General features: G+C 41.0%; 2 protein-coding genes across 5 annotated transcripts in view; both read left to right on the plus strand.

Moving 5' to 3' along the window:
* Positions 1 to 8163, plus strand: part of Uevld (UEV and lactate/malate dehyrogenase domains) — a 40452-nt gene extending 32289 nt beyond the window's left edge. Inside the window, exons 10-12 of one of the 2 annotated variants that reach the window (XM_042277214.2) lie at positions 2145 to 2208; positions 4778 to 4901; positions 5798 to 6275. In XM_042277214.2, coding sequence (XP_042133148.1) covers positions 2145 to 2208; positions 4778 to 4901; positions 5798 to 5962 — 353 coding nt within the window. In that variant the 3' untranslated portion in view covers positions 5963 to 6275. Of the gene's footprint in view, positions 1 to 2144; positions 2209 to 4777; positions 4902 to 5797 lie in introns of both variants that reach the window. The other variant, XM_042277213.2, reaches the window with a different exon arrangement.
* A 1430-nt stretch (positions 8164 to 9593) lies between these two features.
* Tsg101 (tumor susceptibility 101) overlaps positions 9594 to 21524 on the plus strand; it is a 31538-nt gene continuing 19607 nt past the window's right edge. For 2 of the 3 annotated variants that reach the window (XM_042277211.2, XM_042277212.2), the window contains exons 1-3: positions 9594 to 9730; positions 15499 to 15583; positions 19994 to 20059. In XM_042277211.2, the coding sequence (XP_042133145.1) occupies positions 9689 to 9730; positions 15499 to 15583; positions 19994 to 20059 (193 nt within the window). In that variant the 5' untranslated portion in view covers positions 9594 to 9688. Of the gene's footprint in view, positions 9731 to 15498; positions 15584 to 19226; positions 19343 to 19993; positions 20060 to 21524 lie in introns of all 3 variants that reach the window. The other variant, XM_076543644.1, reaches the window with a different exon arrangement.

Here is a 21524-nt window from a genome sequence, read left to right on the forward strand (position 1 = left end):
TACATAGGTGCAGGCAACACACATAAAATAAGTAAACCTTAAAAAAAATTTAAGGGGTTGGAGAGGTGGCTCAGCAGCTAAGAGAACTGGTTGCTCTTCCAGAGGTCCTGAGTTCAATTCCCAGCAACCACATGGTGACTCACAACCAACTGTAATGGGATCTGATGCTCTGTTCTGTCTGATACCCTCTTCTGTCACGCAAGCATATGTGCAAATAGAACACTGATATGCATAAGTAAATAATTTTTTTAAAAACTAAGTAAAAAAAAGGATATGAGATTCCTATATATCCGTCTGTTCCATCTTAACTATGCATACTGATAGCAATACTCATAGTTTTCTGATTATTTTATCTCCTTTGTGATTTTTTTCTCATGCCTACCCTGCTATTAATTACCCTTTCAAGTTCTATAATACTGTATTGCAGTTAGCAACTGTTCTTCATGCCCCAGTTTTTAATTATTGCTAATATTATACTAATAATATAACAGAAAACCTACGTAAGTAATTCTTATATAACCCTTCTAAGTAGAACATTTAAAACATTTCTTAGGCCTGTCATAGTGGCACACACTTTTAATCTCAGCACTCAGGAAGCAGAGGCAGGAGGATCTCTGGGAGTTCTAGCCTTATCTACAAAAGGAGTTCCATGCAAGCCAGTACTATATAGTGAGACCTTGTCACAAACAAAATCAAAACAACAAAAATCCAGTAAAATTAAATTTTAAAAAATTCTTAGCTTTCTATAAATATTTATATTTTTTGTATAACAGTTCTTAGGTTTGTGCTTTTTTATTTGCAAAAAGGGTTGTGGGTTTTTTGTTGTTTGTTTTGGAGGCGGAGACAACGAGGTGTAGGGTACAGTGATAGAGCACCTGCCCAGAATGAGCATGGCCCTAGGTTCAATCCCAGCGTTATAGAAAAAGCCTGAAGCTTCCTCATATTTTTCACCTTAACCGTTACACGAGTCCTCAGTGGTGGTGTGGTTACTAATGTAATCTTGAATGGTGCGTAGGGTTGACTGTGTGTTAGCTCCTGTCCTCAGCATCATAGTAGAAGAGAGACTGCAGAGGACCAAAAAGAGGAGCAAGTGGCCCCTGCACCAGGGCAGCTTACGATCAGTCAGCTTGAAGAAGGGAGGCGTCTGCGTTCTACCAAGTCCGTTGTTGCTGACACACCACTAAATAGTCTGGCTTTGTTTGTTTGGTTTGTTTGGTTGATTTTAATGCAGTTTAGAGTATGTGATATAAGATACTCTTCTATAGCCAAATGTATTTTTGCTTTGCCTACCCTAAAATAGAATTATATATATATAAAAAAAAAGTCGTTATATAGATGAATATTGGAATTGGTTTCAAATGTTACAATATCAGGCCAATATTAAAAAACAGCACAAATATCCAGTTTGTGGGCACTTCAGATGCAATGCCTTGGCAAAGTGCGTGCTTGGCATGTACAAAAAGGAGGTTTCAAGTCCCATCATGCTTTAAAAATTTCGGCTTCTTTGTGCTGAATCAGATTTTTTAATTATCTTACGAACACTATGGTTATTGGATTTGGGTAACCTGGAAGGTGTGGCTTCTCTTACAGTTGTAGAATTCCATCTGAAAATAGGTTACCAAGTTATTCCTCAAATAGTCAGTGTGCTTCCCAGCAGAACAAATGTCAAGTGCTTATAACACTGGATAGCCTGTTATCTGCAGCCGCCCGAGGAAAGAGCTCCTCCTGTGTGAACAGTAAAGTGGCCCCTGTGGATCTTTGCTGATGAGTGAGAACAGGTAAAGAAGCCACAAAGTAGATCTTAGGGATCATATTTTTAGGAGATTTAGGGTCAAAATCTTGTCCTAGCATAGAAAATTCAGTGCCATCAATAGAAAACGGTTGTTACACACACACACACACACACACACACACACACACACACACTTTTTTTTTTTAAATCACTGTTTCACTGTGTAGCCCTGGCTGTCCTGGAACTGGTTGTGTAGATCAGGCTGGCTTTGAACTCAAGGAGATCTATCTTCCTGCTTCTGCCTCTCGATGGCTGCAATTTAAAAGCATAAGCCATCACTCTCAGTCATTTGCCACATCTTAGCCTTAGAAAATCATTGGCAAAATATAACCACTTCTTTGTTTAATTTTAGTGTGCTCATGGAGTGGCCGAGACGGAGTAATGAGTCATAGCTCTCAGGCACAGCTGTCCAGCAGGTAAAGTGTAAATTTTCGAATATCCAGCTAAGTCACGTGCTTCACAGCTGACACAGCAGCTATTTACACGGCAGGTTCTTACCAGGCTTCTGTAAACAGGACTAGCTAACAGGAAGTACCGAGGTACAAGGAGCAGTGCTATGTAGGCCTAGACTTTGCAAGCTTGTTTAGACATTTAAAGGGAAGAGCGGTGTCGTGATTTGAGACAATGATTTGCCTCCTTTATATCTAATCATCTAATACTAAGTTAGTGTGGAAGAGGACTCATCTCCACAATCGCCTAGAAATGGATATAGAATAAGTATACAGGAATACATTGGGAAATCAGTCTAAGACCAAAGCTTTCCATATCCTTGTCAGAGGAGCGTGCAGTGCACAGACGCACTGTCTGGAGGCCTTCTGGGGTTTGCCCCGTACATTGGGTTTACACAAAGATTATTTTCAGGCCATTTTTATTTCTCCATCACAAACAATACTCTCCTCAAGTCTGGTGTGGCAGTAAAGTGTAGATCTGTAAATCTTCAGCTTGTAAGTTTTAGAACACATAACAGTTGGAAAGAATAGTGTGCAAGGTAATGTAAAATAGTACTGCATTATTGCATTATACATTCTTCTATTTTGTTGTTTTTTGTTGTTTGTTTGTTTTGATGGTGCTGGAGATTAAACTCAGAGCCATGGATGTGCTAAGCATGTGTTTTACCACTGAATTATGCTCCCTATAGTTTTTAAATGGAATAAATTTAAACAGGTTTAATTTACATACTTTTTTTTAACAAAAAAATTTATGCCTATTCTAAACTTCAAATACCACAGCTGTTTATAGAGAGTAAAAAGCTGAGATAATCCATCTTCTAGAAACAACCAGTTTAACATGCCCCCAACTTTGTAATATTTCTGCAAATACAGTGTTCATTTTTTTTAAAGATTTATTTATTATGTATACAGCATATATGACTGCAGGCCAGAAGAGGGCACCAGATCTCATTACAGATGGTTGTGAGCCACCATATGGTTGCTGGGAATTGAACTCTGGACCTCTGGAAGAGCAGTCAGTGCTCTTAACCTTTGAGCCATCTCTCCAGCCCCCCTCTGAGCCATCTCTCCAGCCCCACAGTGTTCATTTATAATAGGTTATACAATCTGTACCATCCTGCAAACTGATTAATTATAAAATTAAATATCTTTCTGTATTGTACATCTAAGTCTACCTTCTTATTTTAGGATTTATTTTTATTTTATATGTATAAAGATTTGCTTGCATGTATGTATGTGTATTACATGTGTGTCTGACACATGCAGAAGCTAGACAAGGATGTCAGATCCCCTGGAACTGGAGTTACAGTCAGTTGTGAGCTGCCAATTGGGTGCTGGGAGCCAAACCTGGGTCCTGTGTGTCCTTCACTGCTGAGCCATCTCGCCATCTCTCCTAGTGGACTCTTGTAAGAGTGCGTTCTCTGTCAACTTCAGGAAAGGTGACTTATTTATTTTCATTCCTGCATTTTAGACTCTGATCTTATTAAGTTGCAAGACTGCTGGGTCAGCACCAGCAGCTTTGGTGTAGGACATGGGAATTTAGTCTTTTGGCACATCCTCTGAGTTTAATCTCCAGCACCATCCAAACAAAACAACGAGGAAGAGCCTATTAACACAGTATTACCTAGTCAGGTTAAATTACCTCACTCACTACTCTTCCCAACTGTTAGATGTGCTAAAACTCGCAAGTTGATGATTTAAAAATCTACACTTTACTACCACACCAGACTTGAGAGCATTGTTGGTGATGGTGAAATAGCAAATGGTCTGGAAACAGATGGTGCCTGTGTGCTAGAAAAAGTCTGCTCCCTGCAGCTGGAGTCACTGCAGTTGTGAGCCTTCTGACTTGGGTGCTGGAAGCTGAACTCAGTCTTCTAGAAAAGCAGCGTGTGCTTTCCAGCCTCTGAGCCAACCAGCCCCCAACCTTACTTTCATAAGAGCTATGTGGGGTGGCATTTGGCAATTAATTATTTAACCATTCCCTTTGGATAACTTTTTCTGAAATACAGCACACATGCTCATATGTATACCTTGGCTCAGTTGAGCCACAGGACAAAGGGTGAGAAAGGGGTTTCTAGATCATTGCTGCCCGTTTTCTCTGATATTACTCTATACTCTGAGCAGCACTTATAATAGCTGCTTTCTTCATACAGCTCCCAAAACTAGTTGTCAGTCCTTTTCATTGTTCTCAGCGTTGATAGGCTGAACTCATATTTATATGGCTTTTTGTTCAGTTGTTTTTGTTGTGAGACAGAGTTAGTCCTGGCTAGCCTGGAACTCACTGAGTTCCATCTTCCTTTCCCTCCCAAGTGCTGGGATTAAAGGCATGTGCCACCATGCCCAGATGATACTTACTGTTTAGGTAATATTTAGTTAAATATTCATGATGGTGAGCATCTTTTTTATGCTATGAGGGTATTTGTGTTTTCTCTGTGAACTATGTATGAATCTCACATTTTAGGAAGAACTTAAGTAATAATTATCTTATCTGCAAGCCTTCTTAAATTTTCTGACATCTTTCTCTTTTATAATCTAGAGCCATGGAACTACTGAGGGTAAAAGGTCAGAGATCTTGGTCTGTCGGACTGTCTGTGGCTGACCTGGTGGACACTATTGTAAATAATAAAAAGAAAGTGTATTCTGTATCAACTCTAGCAAAGGTAACTTATTTTCATTCATGTGTTTTAGACTTCGGTGTCTTTGGTAGTAATCCTATAAAGGCAGCAGGGCTGCGGTGTCAGCACCAGCAGCTTTGGTGTGGGAAATGGGCCTGATCAGCTTGTCCTTTCACTCGCACATAACTTGGGGGCCTTCCCAAAGGTGTTCATATAGTCTGTGCTTTTCCTGGTTGTCATGTATCCCCCTAGGCCAGCAAGTCACCCCAGCAGTTTTCTGCCTTTTACCAGAGCATAAATTCCCCCCAAAACACAGCTAACACGAGGCATAAATACTGGGGCAGATTTTTTTGAACACCAGAAGAGAAATGCAATATGGAAAGAAAACGTAAAATAACTTACTGTGTGTGTGGCTGTGCCCAGAGTCCATGCTGTCTTTCCCCAAGGACTCTACTGTCCATCTCTGGATTAGCCTCCAGTCTGCTGACCACATTGCAGACAGCTAGTTTAACTCCCTGCAAAGAGGGTGTCTTTGACCAGGCTCTTCCTAGCTCAAACATTTTCCGGAGCCATAACTCAAGTTTCAAAAATCAGTAAGCAAATGAAGTTTAACTTGTATCACTTTTTAATAGAAAAGTCAAGGGAGAATTCTTTTCATTATCTTACTTTTTAAATTTGTTTTTATTATTTTTAATTATATATATATGTGTGTGTGTGTGTGTGTGTGTGTGTGTGTGTGTGTGAGTGCCCATAGAGGCTATAACTCCTGAAGCTGGAGTTATATGCAGTTTGTGAGCTGCCTGATATGGGTACTGGGAATGACTCAGATCCTCTGGAAAAAGCAGTACAGACCCTTAACTGCTGAGTCATCTCTCCAGCCTCATGATTTCTAATATTTTGTGTTAATTCAGCTTTATTATAATCCCAACTTTTCATTTCAGGGATATTATGGTTTAGATAATGAAGTGTTTTTAAGTTTGCCATGCATCCTGGGAACCAGTGGAGTATCTGAAGTCGTCAAAACCAGAGCAGAAGACACAGTGACTGAGACACTCCAGAACAGTGGGTCCTCAATCCACGATCTCCAGAAGCAGCTGAAACTGTGATTCCCAAGCACAGGCACCTGAAGGGGGAAGCTTGCTTAATTTTGCCAGCACACATAGTTTTGGGAACTTACACAACTTACTATTGGTTCTTACAAACAGCCTTTATGGTAGATAGCTTCTTAGCTAGCTTTGTAATTTGAAGCCTTGAGAAGTTAGAGAATGGGAACGGATCTAATTTCTTTTGGAGTTTTTGACCTACCTACAGCAGGGATAAATATTCATTTGCATTGTGTATCATTTTAAATTGCATTTGTCCTAACTTAAGGCACATCTAGCACTTTAGAGATATTCTGAAAGAAACTCATTCCTTAAAGATTGCTGTGGACGTTTATTCTAAGTATGGTGAGCTGAAGGTGGGATGGGCACAAATCTGTGGTAGGTGTACATGCAGAGATTCGTGGCTTTACCCATTAATTCGCTTCTTTTGCAAGATCCAGTAGATGGTAATGGCAAAGCATTTTATTTTCCCACTTCAAATTCACTAGCTACCAAACATTAGAAAGGATTTTAGTATGCATTTTAAATTGGTTAAATGGAATTTTAAGTATATGAAAAATTATTTATTTATTTAATTTCCAATGAGACTTCCTTTCTGAAAATTTCTATAATAATCTCTTCCTGGGCTAGAAGATCTTGAATGTATCTTAAAACTGTGTTAGTAGAAAAGGAGAGATGTGTTTTTCTGTGGCCTTAGATAATGAATAACAGCCAAACAGTATATTTTGAGACCAAAATACGAAGTTTTCATGAAAAAAAACCATTGGTCTTAAGGGAGAGAGGCTTTGGTCTGCTGCTTCTGAGCAAGCCTTAGTCATCCAGAAGAAGTACTTCCGACTGTGCCTGGGTGGTTGGTTGGTCAGTATCTCCACGTGGGAGAGCCAGCTCAGTGACTGCTGTGACACAGTGCTGGCACAGCTCCTATATCGTGAGCTCTTTATTTGTAGAGTCCTGACACTGACTGGCTGAGGTCGGGACTGTTTCTCTTCATTACAGAGGAGGAAGTTCAACTTTGGTGTCTGAGATTGCATGGGTTCTAAGGAGCACTGCTCACCTGTACAACCTCTTACTTTTTATAGGCAGCAACGAGGGCTGTGGGGAGGCCTAGAGGCCTAAAAGCCAAGCTGTCACAAGACACTAAATAAAGTTGAGGCTTGGGACACTATGAAAGAATTACTTTCATTTTCATGTGGGAGCCTTTTTTTTTTTTTTTTTAATGTCGTCCTGGCTGTCTTGAAGTTCACTATTATAGACCAGGTTGGCCTCAAACTCATAGATCTACCTGCCTCTGCCTCCTAAGTGCTGGTATTAAAGGCATGCAACACCACACCCAGCTATATTTTTAACAGTATTTTTTACAAAGATTGATTAGCCTGACCCCCAGAGACTCAACAGATAACACAGGTGGTATGTGCTAAAGACAATGTTTATTTATTTAGTCGTTCAACCAGTGGTTATTAGGAACTTCTCACAAAGGAAACTTTATTGGAGAACATGGCCAGATTAGGGACAAGCCTTGCTGGTACTTACAGATTAGCAGGGGAACACAATAACAAAATATCATGTAAATGCAAGTGTGCTAAGTGCAGTGAAGTCCAGAGTGTTTGGAATCCGTTAAGTAACAATCATAAATTCCTTGTAAGTCAGGTGGTACTTCATTTTGATTTGATGATTATTTAACAATCACAGGGCTTCTGTCTGGTAACTTCATTTTCTCCAAATTTTTTAATGGTTTAGATGATGTTGACTTGATTAACCTATATATTGTATCAGTCTCAAAACCAGAGGGAAATATACAGTGTTTGAGAATCTCTCCTCTGAGGTACAGGCTCTGCAGTAGTGTTCATTTCTAGATAATATCTAACATCTGATACATTTCAATCAATTATACATCAAATTAATAACCTGTTGTTTTTACCTTATTATGTTCTGAAATTCAGGTTTTGTGAAAAGCTAGTGAAATATTTATTTCCTCATTTTAAAAACACTATGTTAAATAAAATGTTTTTTCTTCTTGCCATCTGACAAGGAGGGGGAAACGTTCACTTTTCTAAAATCATGCGGTACTTCATAGTTTTTATTGGGACATGGATTAAAATGCTTTTTGGTACTGTAAGGTACTTTTTGGTACTGTAAAATTTCATTTTCCAATTTACATTGTTTTCCTTAAATAATGAACAAAATAAACTTTGATTTTAAAAGGACCATGTGATGTCTGATTAAATGAAAGAAAATACATTCAGATTAAAGGTTTATTTTTTTTTTTTTATGTTATTCTCAGGGCACCCATGTCCATTATTCATTCAAGTGGCTTAAGTACAAAATGAAGAAAATGACCTTTATCAGTTGTTTCCAAATTTAAAAATATATATTTTAGATAGAAAACTTCTGAAACAGGATAATGTTATATAGCCCTATGCAGGACTTGATTTTTTGATTATCTTGCCTCAGCCTCTCAAGGACTTCAATTATAAATTATAGATCACCACACCTAGTTAAGAAAACTTCTAAAGCAGTGTGTTACTTAGTACTCCAATTCATAGAAACAGTTGCTAGTTAAAGGCATTTCTAAGTAAGCTACAACTTTAAGAACAGTTTAAAATCGTGCTTTTTGAGTATTTTAAAGACATGGGGATGGGGGAGGTGTTCAGTGTCCTACTCCATCACTCTCATCCTATTCTTTGAAGCACGGTCTTCTCCTGAACCTGGGACTCACATCTTTACCAAGCTGGATGCCGGCAAGCCCAGAGATCCTTCTTCACCCCTCTTGAAGCCAATGCTATAGATGTTACAGGCGTGGGTAGGAATGCCCTGTGAGGTCTGAACTCTGGCCCTCATACTTGTAGAACAAGTGCTTTTAACCACTAAGCCCAATGACTGTGCTTATAAAATTAATAAATGATATGTCACTAACAATTTTTTTAAAGATTATTTTATGGGTGTTTTGCCTGCATTGTATGTACGTGCACCACCTACATGCCTGGTGCCCACTGAGGTCACTGGGATCCCCTGTAACTGGGAACCTTAACCTAAACCTTCTGCCAGAGCAACAAGTGCTCTTAGCTGCTGAGCCATCTCTTCAGCCCCTATAACAAGTTTTTATTGGAAATAGAAACTCAATTGAGCTCGAATACCACTTCTTGCATTCTACAAGATAATTAAGATATGAAAATAGAGGCCAGGCAGTGGTAGTGCACACCTTTAATCCCAGCACTCGGAGGCAGAGCCAGGCAGATCTCTGTGAGTTCGAGGCCAGCCTGGTCTACAGAGCAAGATCCAGGACAGGCTCCAAAACTACACAGAGAAACCCTGTCTCTAAAAACAAAAACAAAACAAAAAGACAGTAACTAACACATACGCAAGTGATACACCAAGAGGGGCCTCAGGCATCATTGCCTAAAGCAACTGCTGGGGTCAGGATGCCCACAAGCTAGTCAAGCCATTGGCGCGGACTCCGGGCTTCGGCGGGACACTGCGAGGCGAGGCTCGCTAGCCCGCCGGCCGAAAGGCTTAGCGTCAGTACCTGCCCGGCCGGCAACTGTGGGAACGGATAAAAGCCCAAGCCCAGCCTCAAGCCGCAGAGCGGCGTTCTCGGAAGTGACGCGGGGGAAGCGGAAGCACGGCGCGCCGGCTTCCTGCTTGGCGGGGGCGGGGCGGCGGCGATTGTCTGGCGGCCTGGGGCGGCCCCGTGGCGCTGACCCTCTGCCTGCGGGGACGGAGGCGCGCGCCATGGCGGTGTCCGAGAGTCAGCTGAAGAAGATGATGTCCAAGGTGAGCCGGCTCCCTAAAGGGCGGCCCCGTGGGCTGGGCTGAGGCCGCCTTCCCTCCGCGGAGCGGCCCTTCCCGCCTTCGCCTCCATAAACAAAAGCGGGGTCGTGCCTGGCGCGGCCGCTGCTGTTCGCCCGGCGCTGCTTGCCGTCCCAAGCGGGCCTGCCGTCGCCTGGTCCTACGGGCCGGAGGCTGCCCCTGCTCAGATCCGGTCCCCGCACGCCTCTCCCCGGCCCAGCCCGGTCCGCCGGAGCTCGGGAACTGTTGGTGCAATTGGCTCGCTGAAGTAGAGCGGCCAGAAGATCTAGACTGCCGGCCCCTCCCCACCCCGGAGAACTCTGCAATTCCGAGTCATTGCATGCATTAACTGTGATTAACTCAGTTGTTTGCTTGTTTACTTTGAGTTGAACTTAAAATTCTCACCGCTTGACTGGTGTTGTGGGATTTTACTTTGAATTTTTAAAAGGGCTTTTAGATACTTTGCATATTAATTTCTTAGTTTGATGGTCACACGGGGCACCTGACTCCACAATGCCTCTTATAATTTGCCACATTTAATAAAATCTGTGTAATGTGGTTGAGCCCTAACTTCTCCAATTCATCGAGTTGGCTTTGATACTTGTTATCAAAGCAAGAAGGATAGAGATCGTAGATTTAAGAGGTTTCCAGTTTACAAGGAAACAGGAATAAGCAGGGCGTGGTGGCGCAGGCCTTTAATCCCAGCACTCTAGAGGCGGAGGCAGGCAGATTGTGAGTTCCAGACCAGCCTGGGATATATAGACCCTGTTTCAAAACAAAAAAAACATTATGTTTTAAAAAACAAACACCTGGTAAAAGTAGACTTTTTCTAGTAAATTCATGCACATATTCCTTGAAGACCAAACCTCTGTGTCTTCCTTGTCTAACCATATCTTCTAGGTGTCTTGATTCTTCTTTCCCTGTCGTTATCCCTAATAACAGAGTAGGGCTAGGCCCAGTTAAGATCTATCTAATAACGTTTATCTTCATTTCTTTTTCAAAGCTCCAATTAAACTTTTAGAGCATTAGTTCTCAACCTTCCTAATGCTTCGACCCTTTAATACAGTTCCTCATGTTGTGGTGAACACCAACCATATAATTATTTCATTGTTACTTCAGTAATTTTGCTACTGGCTCGTTATGGCTCATTCATAAATATCTATGTTTTCCAGTGGTGTTAGGCGACCCTTAGAAGGGTCATTTGACAACCCTCCAGGGGTCGTGACCCACAGGTAGAGAACCACTGTTTTAGAGGACCCTGATGTAGCCCAATAACTTCATCTGATTGGAGAGTCTCTACCCTTATCGAGATATTCTGGCTCATGCAGAGAAAGAGAGAGTTTAATATTACTACATAACATTTTTCTCCTTTGAACTTTATCTTAGCTCCTATCCTAAACAGGTTTTCGTTAACATTGGTTGTGATTTTATCAATTAAGGATATTTTTACTGTTAGTCCATCTTGCTTTATGCTTTAGTCATACCAGTAACCTTCTGTTTTTATGCACAATATTTTGTTTACAATAGAAGATGAGTCACTACTAGCTGGGTAGATGAAAGTGGTCACATTAAAAGTTGCTATTGAGCTGAAAATGGTGGTGCACGCCTCTATTGATTGGAAGGTAAAGGCAGGCAAATCTGAGTTGGTCTTCATAGTGAGACCCTACCTCAAAAAAAAAAAAAAGGTGTTATTGTACCATAAATTTTGGGATACAACAGTGTGAACAGTTAGGCTAAAATTGTACTCCTGAACTTAATTACGTATATGGAGCCAGATGTAGTGGCCCACACCTTAAGTAGCAGGTCTCTGTGAGTTCAAGGCCAGACAGACAAAGCTACACGGTGAAACGCTTGTCACCCCCCCCCCCAAAAAAAAAGCATATGTTTGTGTATGTGCACATGAATACAGGTGCACACAGAGGCCAAAGGTATTGGATCCCTCTGGAGTTAGAGTTACAGGTATTTGTGAACCCCCTAAGCACGAGTACTAGAAACTGAACTCTGGTCCTCTTCAAGGTGCCTTTAACCACTAAGCCATGTCTCTAGCTCTAGCAGAGATCCACCTGCCTCTGCCACTGAGACTAAAGGCATGAGCTACAATACCCAGCCCAGTTGATGTAAATTGTAACAGGACTGCTTGGGTGCTCTATTGAGACTATAGAGTGGAAGTGAGACAATGCCTGCTGCTGCTGCTGCTTAGAGCATGGATATAACTATGAAGGTAGAAGTCAGATTCTGGAGGTAGAAGTATATATACATTTGTTAAAGGATTTATTTTTAAGTAAACATCTGTCTGTATGTATGTGTATGTACATGTGGTGTACATGTGGGTGCCCACAGAAGCCAGAAGAGGGTGTTGGATCCACTGGAGCTGGAGTTATAGGCAGTTCTGAGTCTCCCAGTGTGAGTCTTGGGAACTGAACTTGGTTCTTTTGCAAAAGGAGCAAGTGCGTTTAGGCACTAAGCCATCTCTTTAGCCCAAGATTCTGGATACATTTGAAGGTATTGCTGAGGGTGATTTGCTGTGGATTGAGAGAGAGATGCTCAAGGATAACTTCCAAGGTTTAGTATAGCTACAAAGGTTAGGATGTGAGAAGAATAAAATTGGGAGGATGATAAGGAATTTTGTTCCTGATCAATTTAACATTCATTAGATACGCAGCTGTCAAATGGTAACTGGATATACACAGTACTCCCTCTTCCTCTACCCACAGGCGATATATTCCAAGACAAAGCAGATATAATGAACCCGTATATGTTGTGCTCTTCCCTATGCATGCATCCCTATGAGAAAATTTAACTTACAAGTTAATTACAGTAAGAGGTTAATAATAAATGTAATAAGGTAGACCAGTTATACAATATATTCTAATAAAGTGTCTGATGTTACCACTCTTGAACTTCCGGCCCGTTGAGTAAAATAGTTCTTTGAACACAAGCACTGGGACAGTTGACCTTAGGCCTGTCAGTCACTAACAGGTGGGGTAGCCTATAATATAGTATGGATATGCTGGATAAAGAGATGACTCACTTCCTGGCAGGACAATGGGATTGGAGATTTCATCAAGATGCCATGCTACTTAGAAATGCAATTTAGCTAGGTGGTGGTGGTGCACACCTTTGATTCCAGCATTTGGAAGCAGAGGCAGGTGGATCTCTGTGAGTTCAAGGCCAGCCTGGTCTACAGATCGAGTTTCAGGATAGCCAGGGGTACACAGAGAAACCCTATCTTAAGAAGAAAAAGAGAGAAAGAAAGAATGCAGTTTAACTTATATGAATTATTTATTGCTAGAATTTTCTGTTAAATATCTGGGGATTGAGTTTGACCATGGATCACTGAAGAAAGGGCTACTACATGTGTCTGATGTTTATGGAAGAGGTTCAGAATGAAAGCTTTTTTTTTTTTTTAAGATGTGCATCTGTGTATTGGTGCACATAACGCCAAGGCAAGCATTTGAAGGTCAGAAGACAAGCCACTGAAGTCAGTATTCTGCTTTCATGGATTCTAGGGATCAAACATGGGTGGTAAGCTTGGCCAGTAAGCTCCTTTACTTACTGAGCCATCTTGCCAGCCATATGTGTGTGTGTGTGTGTGTGTGTGTGTGTGTGTGTGTGTAATGTGGGGGTTTTGACATATTTGAAAACCCAAGAGAGAACACCAAAGAAGTGAAATTAGATGAAGAAGGTAAAGGAGTGAGTCCTGTGGCTCAATAATAATTGACTAGAAGGAGAGAAACAACAGAAAGGATGAGAAAGAAACCAAGCTTTGATACTTTAAAAACCAAATGAAGATTGTAGGTTTGGGTTTTTTTACTTTTTCATTACATTTGTGTGTGTGTGTGTGTGTGTGTGTGTGTGTGCGCGCGCGCGCGCGCGCGAGCATATGGACATGAGAGTATAACTTGCAGGAGTCCGTTCCTTCTTTCTACCCTGTGGGTCTGGGGGATTGGATTCAGATTTTCAGGCCTTTACCTGCTGAGCCGTCTTACCAACCCATGAACACATTTTAAGAGGAAGAAATCAGCTTGGTCAGATACCACTTATAAATAAAATGAAGACAGAATTGGGCATGGCACACCATATAACAGGCATTGGTGACTTTCATAAGCAATCTTGATGAAGGCTGATGTTGCTGAGGCAAAAATCATAGAAGCTCCTTTGAGACCACTTTTCACATCACAAAAAATCCTACAAGCTTTGCCTTCAAACATATCCATATCTGATCACATCTTACTATCTCCATGGTGGAATGTCCAAAACTGTAGTAGGTTTAAAGAGAATCATTCTAAACATTAAACAGTGATTGCTGACACCACAGGAATACCCAGACATGTTTCTTCCCAGTGAAGAAGCATGACCAAACATCTCTGCAATGGACTTGCTAAAGAGAAGAGATAACATAAAAATCTTGACTATCACAAGTTTTAGATCCAAAAACTAACTCAAAGGATCATGTATGTTAAAATATACCAAGAGAATGAAGTGAGAAGCCATTTATAAATAATGGGGCCTTTGATAGGTCAGATGGACAGGTTTGCAACAAAGAAGTTCTATGAGTTAAAATAGAGATGAGGCTGTCATTATCAGCTGCATACCAGGTTAAATGTGGGCTCTCCATATGATTAATATAATTTAGCAATAAAGAACCATGCCATACTGATGCTCTGCTTTCTGCTTGTTATTAGAGTCTCTGTTGGAATAGCTGATTGCTTTTTATTTATGTTTTTTCCCCTGTACTGAGAGAATTGAACCCAGGACCATAGGCATGCTGGGTGAGCTCTCTACCTCTGAGTCACATTCTCAGCAGCTAACTGCTTTTCTGCTTTTTAAGAAAAGGCAATTAGCTTTGCATGGATAGAGCTTGTCAACCTGTGCGTGTCAGTGTATTATGATCAGTTAGCTTCTGCCATATGTGCCTAAACTAGTGTGCTCATTCTATAGTAGAGAAGAGACCAGTAGGGTGAGAAACAATACAGTGAGTGATTTGTTGCAACATAGTGGATATTGACAGTGAAGGCTACAGTTTTGAGAATGAGTGAAGTGTGGGAAAAAATTCATTAAAAGAGAGAAAAGTGCAGCATAGTCTTTGAGTAGTCTAATTCCCCAGCTTCTCAAGACTTGAGACAGATCATTATTTTGAAGCCAGATTGGGCAACAAAAGGAAACCCCATTAAAAACAATTCACTTGATGGGAACATTTTTTTTTAAATGCCTGCATTTATGTCCATGCACTTTGTCCATGCCTGGTAGCTACAGAAGCCAGAAGAGGGCATTGACTCCCTTGGGACTGAATTACAATGTTGTGAACTGCAATGTGGATGCTGGGAATCCATCCTGGGTTCTCTGGAAGAATAGCCAGTGCTCTTAACTACTGAGCCCTTTTGATGGGGTCTTTTAACTTCAATAAAAGTGCTAAAATAGTAGTGAGCAGCTCTAGTAAGAGTTCACATAGGTGGCAGTAAAGAAATGAGAGCCTGCGGTTGATGTTAATGAGGAGTAGAAGATTCAAGAAGACTAACAAAGAAAGTAACATCTTAAGAAAATCCAGCCTGGTGGTGGCTATGCAGGCTTTAATCTCAGAACTTGGGAGGCAGAAGCAGGTGGGTCTCTGTGAGTACCAGGCAGCCAGAGCTACATAGAGCCCTGTTTTTAAAAACCAAAAAAAAAAAAGAAAAAGAAAAAAAAAGAAAAGAAAATCAAACAGTAAAGTGATGCACATTGGTTTTAAGTCAACTTTGTAATTTTTTTTTCAGTACAAATACAGAGATCTAACTGTCCGTCAAACTGTCAATGTCATCGCCATGTACAAAGATCTCAAACCTGTATTGGATTCATATGGTAAGTTTATGCACCAAGAACATCCATCTCTGTTTGAGTTTGTTCCTTGTGTTTATAGCTACAATTTTCTTGTTTTCCTTTTCAGTTTGTTGGGTATTTAATTGAAGGGTTGAACTTACACCTAACAAAAGTGTCAGGAAACAGGAGAATATAAGTCTGGAGAAAAAAAAGGGTCTGTTGAGTACTTCCAAGTCTTAAAAAGCATTACTTTGAAGCTGGGAGGTGATGGCGCATGCCTTTAATCCCAGCACTCGGGAGGCAGAGCCAGGCGGATCTCTGTGAGTTCGAGGCCAGACTGGTCTACAGAGTGAGTTTCAGGAAAGGTGCCAAAACTACACAGAGAAACCCTGTCTCAAACAACTGGGGGTTGGGGGGGGGGATTACTTTGATACAATACTACACAAGTTTAGGCTTGGGAGATATTTGTTTTTCTGTACAAACCCAGAACCCTGTATGAGTATGTATACCTCCAGCCCATAGGAGGAAATTGTAAAGATAATTTAGTTTATTTTCCAGAGGGGTTTTTTTTTTTTTCTTTTCCAAAATATTGAGAGAGAGAGAGAATTTTTTGTTAATGGTCTTTAGTTTAGGTGCCAGTTTGTATTTATACTGAGACAAAATAAATTTGTACCTTCAAAAGTAACATCTAGAGTTTTGTCTTTTGTCTTTTCAAGGCAGGGTTTCTCTGTGTAGCTTTGCTCCTTTCCTGGAACTCACTCTGTAGCCCAGGTTGGCCTCCACTTAGTGGCCCGGCTGGAACTTTGTGTGTGTTTTTTTTTTTTAAATATAGCAGTCTTTTCTGTCCTCACGGAATGCTTCTGGAGGCAGAAAACTAGATTTTGTCACTGAGACTTTGTAAACTACACTCACTGCAGGGCTTTGAAAATAGTAGGTCCCATGGAGAGGTGGTAGGTAACAGGGTGAACGATGAAGCCCTCTCTCAAACCCAGGATAAGCTCCTTCATTTCAGTCTGCCTTATATCTGTTCATTTTTTGCATTGACTTATGAAACTCCTCTTGTTACCAAAATTAATTTCAACATAGCTCCAATGGGCCAGGCTCTGACCTCCAACTCAGAGATCAGCCTGCCTCAGCCTCCCAAGTGCTGGGATTAAAGGCGTGTGCCACTAAGCCCTGTATTTAGGTGTAGTTTTTACTATATGCTAAAACTGACTGTTAATCAAAACTGGTAGATTCTAGCATCATCACACAGATTTTATATGGCATTATATGACTGAACCCAATCTAAACTATTATCAGAATACTTTTAGAGCAAACAACACCCTAAACTTCAATGTAATGTTCCAACCCATGAATATTTTTGTTTTGTTTGATTTTAAGATAAGGTCTAACTCTAGCCTAAGCTGTCCTGGAACTTAGTACATGGCTCAGGCTGTCAGTGAACTCATGGTGATCCTCCTGTCTCAGTGTCCCCAAGTGCTGGAATTACAGGCATAAGTCATTCTGCCCAAGAACACATTCTAACTTTAAAATGCACAGAATTAGACAATTGTCATCAGAAGAGCTGGTGTTGTCAGTGTAGTTGTGTGTGCTATCTTGTTCATATAGACAAACAAAGGCGTGTGTCAGCCTTTTTCACTGAAAGATTATCTGGGAAAGTCAACCAACTTAAAAGAGGAAAGAGGCTGTGGCTCAGTCTCAGACTTCAGTCAATGATTTCTTGACTCCATTACTGTGGGGCTGAGGTGGGACCAAGCATCATGGCAGAGGAGGTGGAGGAAAGCTGCTCACCTGATAAAGCAAGGGAACAAAGAAAGAGAGATTCCAGCTTGGTCCACTGCCTTCTAGGAATGTCATCACTATGAACATTTTGGTAAATTGATTCACTGCTGAGACTGTGGTTCCAATGTCCAGTCACCTCTCCAAAGCCCATCAGTAGGCAACCAAGACTTCAACACGAGAGCCTTTGAAGGGTGTTTCATATTGAATCCTTGTGGGTGTCCCTAAAAGCCTCACAGCTGGCAGCAAATTGTTCTGTGGAGAGGCAAAAATGAAAGTTGCTTCAGCACTACTTAGCCAGGTTGGTCAAACTTCTTGAATCTGATGCCAACGGGTTTATTTATTTATTTGTTTATTTGTTTGGTTGGTTGGTTTGGTTTTTTCGAGACAGGGTTTCTCTGTGTAGCTTTGCGCCTTTCCTGGAACTCACTCTGTAGTCCAGGCTGGCCTCAAACTCACAGAGATCTGCCTGCCTCTGCCTCTCCAGTGCTGGATTAAAGGTGTGTGCCACCACTGCCCGGCTTATTTTTTACATATTTAAATACAGTAAAACTTTGGGAAAAAGTTTCTTCATGATAACTATCTTGACAAAGCTTAAGGAATGACTACATCTAAACTCCCTTGCAAAGTACTTGTCTTTTGCAGAGCTCCTATGACCTCTTCCACAGAAAAGAATTGGTTCTGTTGACTGAGAAACAAGCTCAGGACAAGGGCTTAGGGAGGAAGGAGTTGTAATAAGCATAATAGCAAACTATTTTGTGAAGTGCATGGGACCTCTTTCATGAGGTTGAGTTTTAGTGACTGAGAAACTGCTCAGAATTCTAGGTGACTTGGGTGAGAACTGGCTCCACAGACTAACGAGATCACCAGGTCATCAAACAGTATCTATTGCAGTCTTCCATGTAAACAAGTGCTACTTTCTTCTGTTAAAGAAAAAAGCCTGCATGTTTAACAACGTGGACCTTGTACCCTTCTACAAATCTACATCATAGCCTTTGCCCTGTGTAATAGTGTTCTTTCCAAACAATTGTTAGAAATAAAGCATTTAACACAAATTATGCAAAAGATAGAAAAGGCTCCTAGGTTCATTTCCATTCCTGGCATCCACACAGCAGCTTACAACTGTCTGTGACTCCAGTTCCGAGTAATCTGCCACCTTTTTCTGGCCTTCGTGGACTCCAAGCATACATGTAGCACAGACACATGTGTAGGCAAAACACCCATACACATAAAATAAAGATTCATTTTTTCTCTTTTCCTTCCTCCCTCCCTCCCTCCCTCCCTCCCTCCCTCCCTCTCTCTCTCTCTCTCTCTCTCTCTTACTTTCTTTCTTACTTACTTACTTACTTACTTTTTTTTTAAAAGAGAAAAAAGAGCTGGGTGGTGTCGGACCATGCCTTTAGTCCCAGCACTAGGGAAGCAGGCAGATCTCTGTGAATTCGAGGCCAGCCTCATCTACACAGTGAGTTCCAGGTCAGCCAGGGCTACACAGTGAAACCCTGTCACAAAAAAAAAAGAAAAAGAAAAAGAAAAAAAAGGAAAATGTGATACGTTGGAGAGATGGCCCAGCGGTTAGGAGCACATACTGCTCTTCCAGAGGACTCATGTCTAATTCCTAGCATTTGCATGGCAGTTCACAACAGCCTGTAACTCTAGTTCCAGGGGATCCAATGCTCTTTTCTGTCCTCCATGAGACGTAAATACATGGTCCACTTAAATACATGCAAGCAAAACACACATAAAATAGAAATACATGTTGAAAGAACATGTCTGTATTTAACTGTGGAGGTACCTCTATTTTCAATACTGTGTTTTGATTCCACCTTGAGATTGAGAATGACAGGATTTCTGTGTAAATGAGGATGGTCTTGAACTTCTGATTCTCCTGTCTTGACCTTCCAAGCACTAGGATTATAGGCGTGTGCCACCATGCCCAATTTATGCAGTGCTGGTGATGGAACCCAAGGCTTCAAGCATCTAGGCAAGCACTCCACCAACTTGGCCACATCCCCAGCCACAGTGAGTGGGGGTTTCTAAAAGGAAATGATGGGAGGTTAGTTTTTAGTATGGCATCATTTGGTAGTGACTTCTTCCTTTTTAGTGGCACTACAAATACTCCATTGAATTATACTCAGCCTTGATGGTGACTTTTATTATTTACTGATATATTTATTCTTGAGATTCTTAAAAACAACTTTATTGGCAATATGATTTTGGCATAATCAGTGGCGTCCATCTCAGGCCTACAGCTCAGAAACTTCAGAATATTGTGGGTTTTGTGTTTTTGTTTTTTTCAAGACAGGGTTTCTCTGTGCAGCCCTTATTGTTATGGAACTCACTCTGTAGACGAGGCTGGCCTCCAACTCAGATCCACCTGCCTCTTCCTTCCAAGTGCTGGGATTAAGAGGCATGCATGACCACTGCCTGGTTCTTTGGAGTGATTTTTAAATGGGCTTAGAATCGTGTTAGCTGGAGACCAAAAGCTCGTATTTGGGAATACAGTACTCAGATCCAGTTTCACAAGTAACCCAAAGCTTTTTACGTAAGTGAGTCAGCAAAGGAGTTTTATTATTGAACACTGACAAGTTAACCTCATTTCACAGTTAACTGGTATTTCTGAAAGAGTAACTACAAAAATGCTCATGATTACATTTTGTTTTTTCCTTTCAGTTTTTAATGATGGCAGTTCCAGGGAGCTGGTGAACCTCACTGGAACAATTCCTGTGCGTTACAGAGGTAAAGAACATGTTTATGTTTTCATGATCGATGTATCTGCTGACAAGAACATGCTGCCAAGGAGTTAAAAGTACATTGAATTTACTCTCTAATGGCCTTCTTGACAAAACAGAGGTTTTTAACTTCAGTTCTAATTCAACTTTATTTAGCAACACTACCTTACAGTTTTGTTTTGTTTTGTTTTAACTTCTATGTCAAGATATAACAACAAACAAGTGCCCCACAATACAGATGGAACTTGATGTTTCATGGAATCATAGCGCTGTAGAGGGATCTTAGGTGTCTGCTAGTTCAGCCTTTCTCACCATTCGCATCTTTCTGACCATGAGAAGCTGTACTGTGTAGCGGTAAGGTGGTGCTTTAAAGTTGGGACAGAATTAGATTTGACTTCCTGCTATGCAGTCTGAATTTTGTGACCATGGACATCCACAGCATTTGGGAAATGGAATAGTACCTAGCTCAAGTATGACAGTTGATGGAAGTGATAAATGTAAGGCTTGTCACGCAGCCTGGATGTACAATAAAAGGCACCTGTTTTTTATGGTTATACTATTGGTAGTGATGCATTTGGATGACTAGTCTCTGTTTATCGGTCAACTCTCTGCTAAGTACTAAATGATGAGCAAGCATTCAGTTTCTTAAGAGCCTATTCTGCTTTGGGACAGTTGTGTTTGTTTATTTCTTGTGGCTAGCTAGGACATATATGTCCCCAGAGAGAGGGGCTGGGGCCAGAGGCCAGTACAGCCTTCAGAGGCCCTCCCCTAATGACCTAGTTCTGTGACCTAGGCCCCAGAATATTGCCATCATCTGGGAAACGAGAGTTTAGAACATGATCCTGTGGGGGACATTACACAGCATTTCTGTGATTGCTGTGCTGTGAGATTAAATAGGAGAAAGGCATATAGGAATATCACAGGGATAATGACACTTGTCAGTCATTTGTGGCTGACATGGTCCTAGGGGAAAAACAGTTAACTGAGAGCATCTGTGATGAACAGAAACTTAATTACTAACTTCACCATTGCACTGGGGAATGAGATCTGGTGAGGGATGCAGGTTGTGGAAGTATGTATGAATATTGATTTTATCTCAAGTAAGCCTGCTTTTTTCCCTCAACCATTCTTCATGGGTCATAGCATATTGGTCCAAGTTACTGTAGGGATTTTTTTTTTTTCCAAAAAGCAGGGAATTCTGGATGTTGGTAATAAACCTAAGGCTTTATGTGTTAGACTTACACATTGTAGGTGTGTCTGGGGGCTGAGAAAAAAATCAGAAGCTCCACTAGCATCGGATTTCTTTAGGTGAAACATGCTTACATATTTCTGTGTGCTGAAACTTTGTAAAGGTGAAGCACGTGCAAGTTCCTTCAGTGTTAAAATGGTTGCTTAGAACATTTGAGCGCACTAAAGACTGGTCTATGTTTAATGTGGTGACCATTGCATCTTTTGAGATCCTCCATTTGACT

Source organism: Peromyscus maniculatus, chromosome 1 (assembly GCF_049852395.1).
Source record: "Peromyscus maniculatus bairdii isolate BWxNUB_F1_BW_parent chromosome 1, HU_Pman_BW_mat_3.1, whole genome shotgun sequence".
Lineage (NCBI taxonomy): Eukaryota > Metazoa > Chordata > Mammalia > Rodentia > Cricetidae > Peromyscus > Peromyscus maniculatus.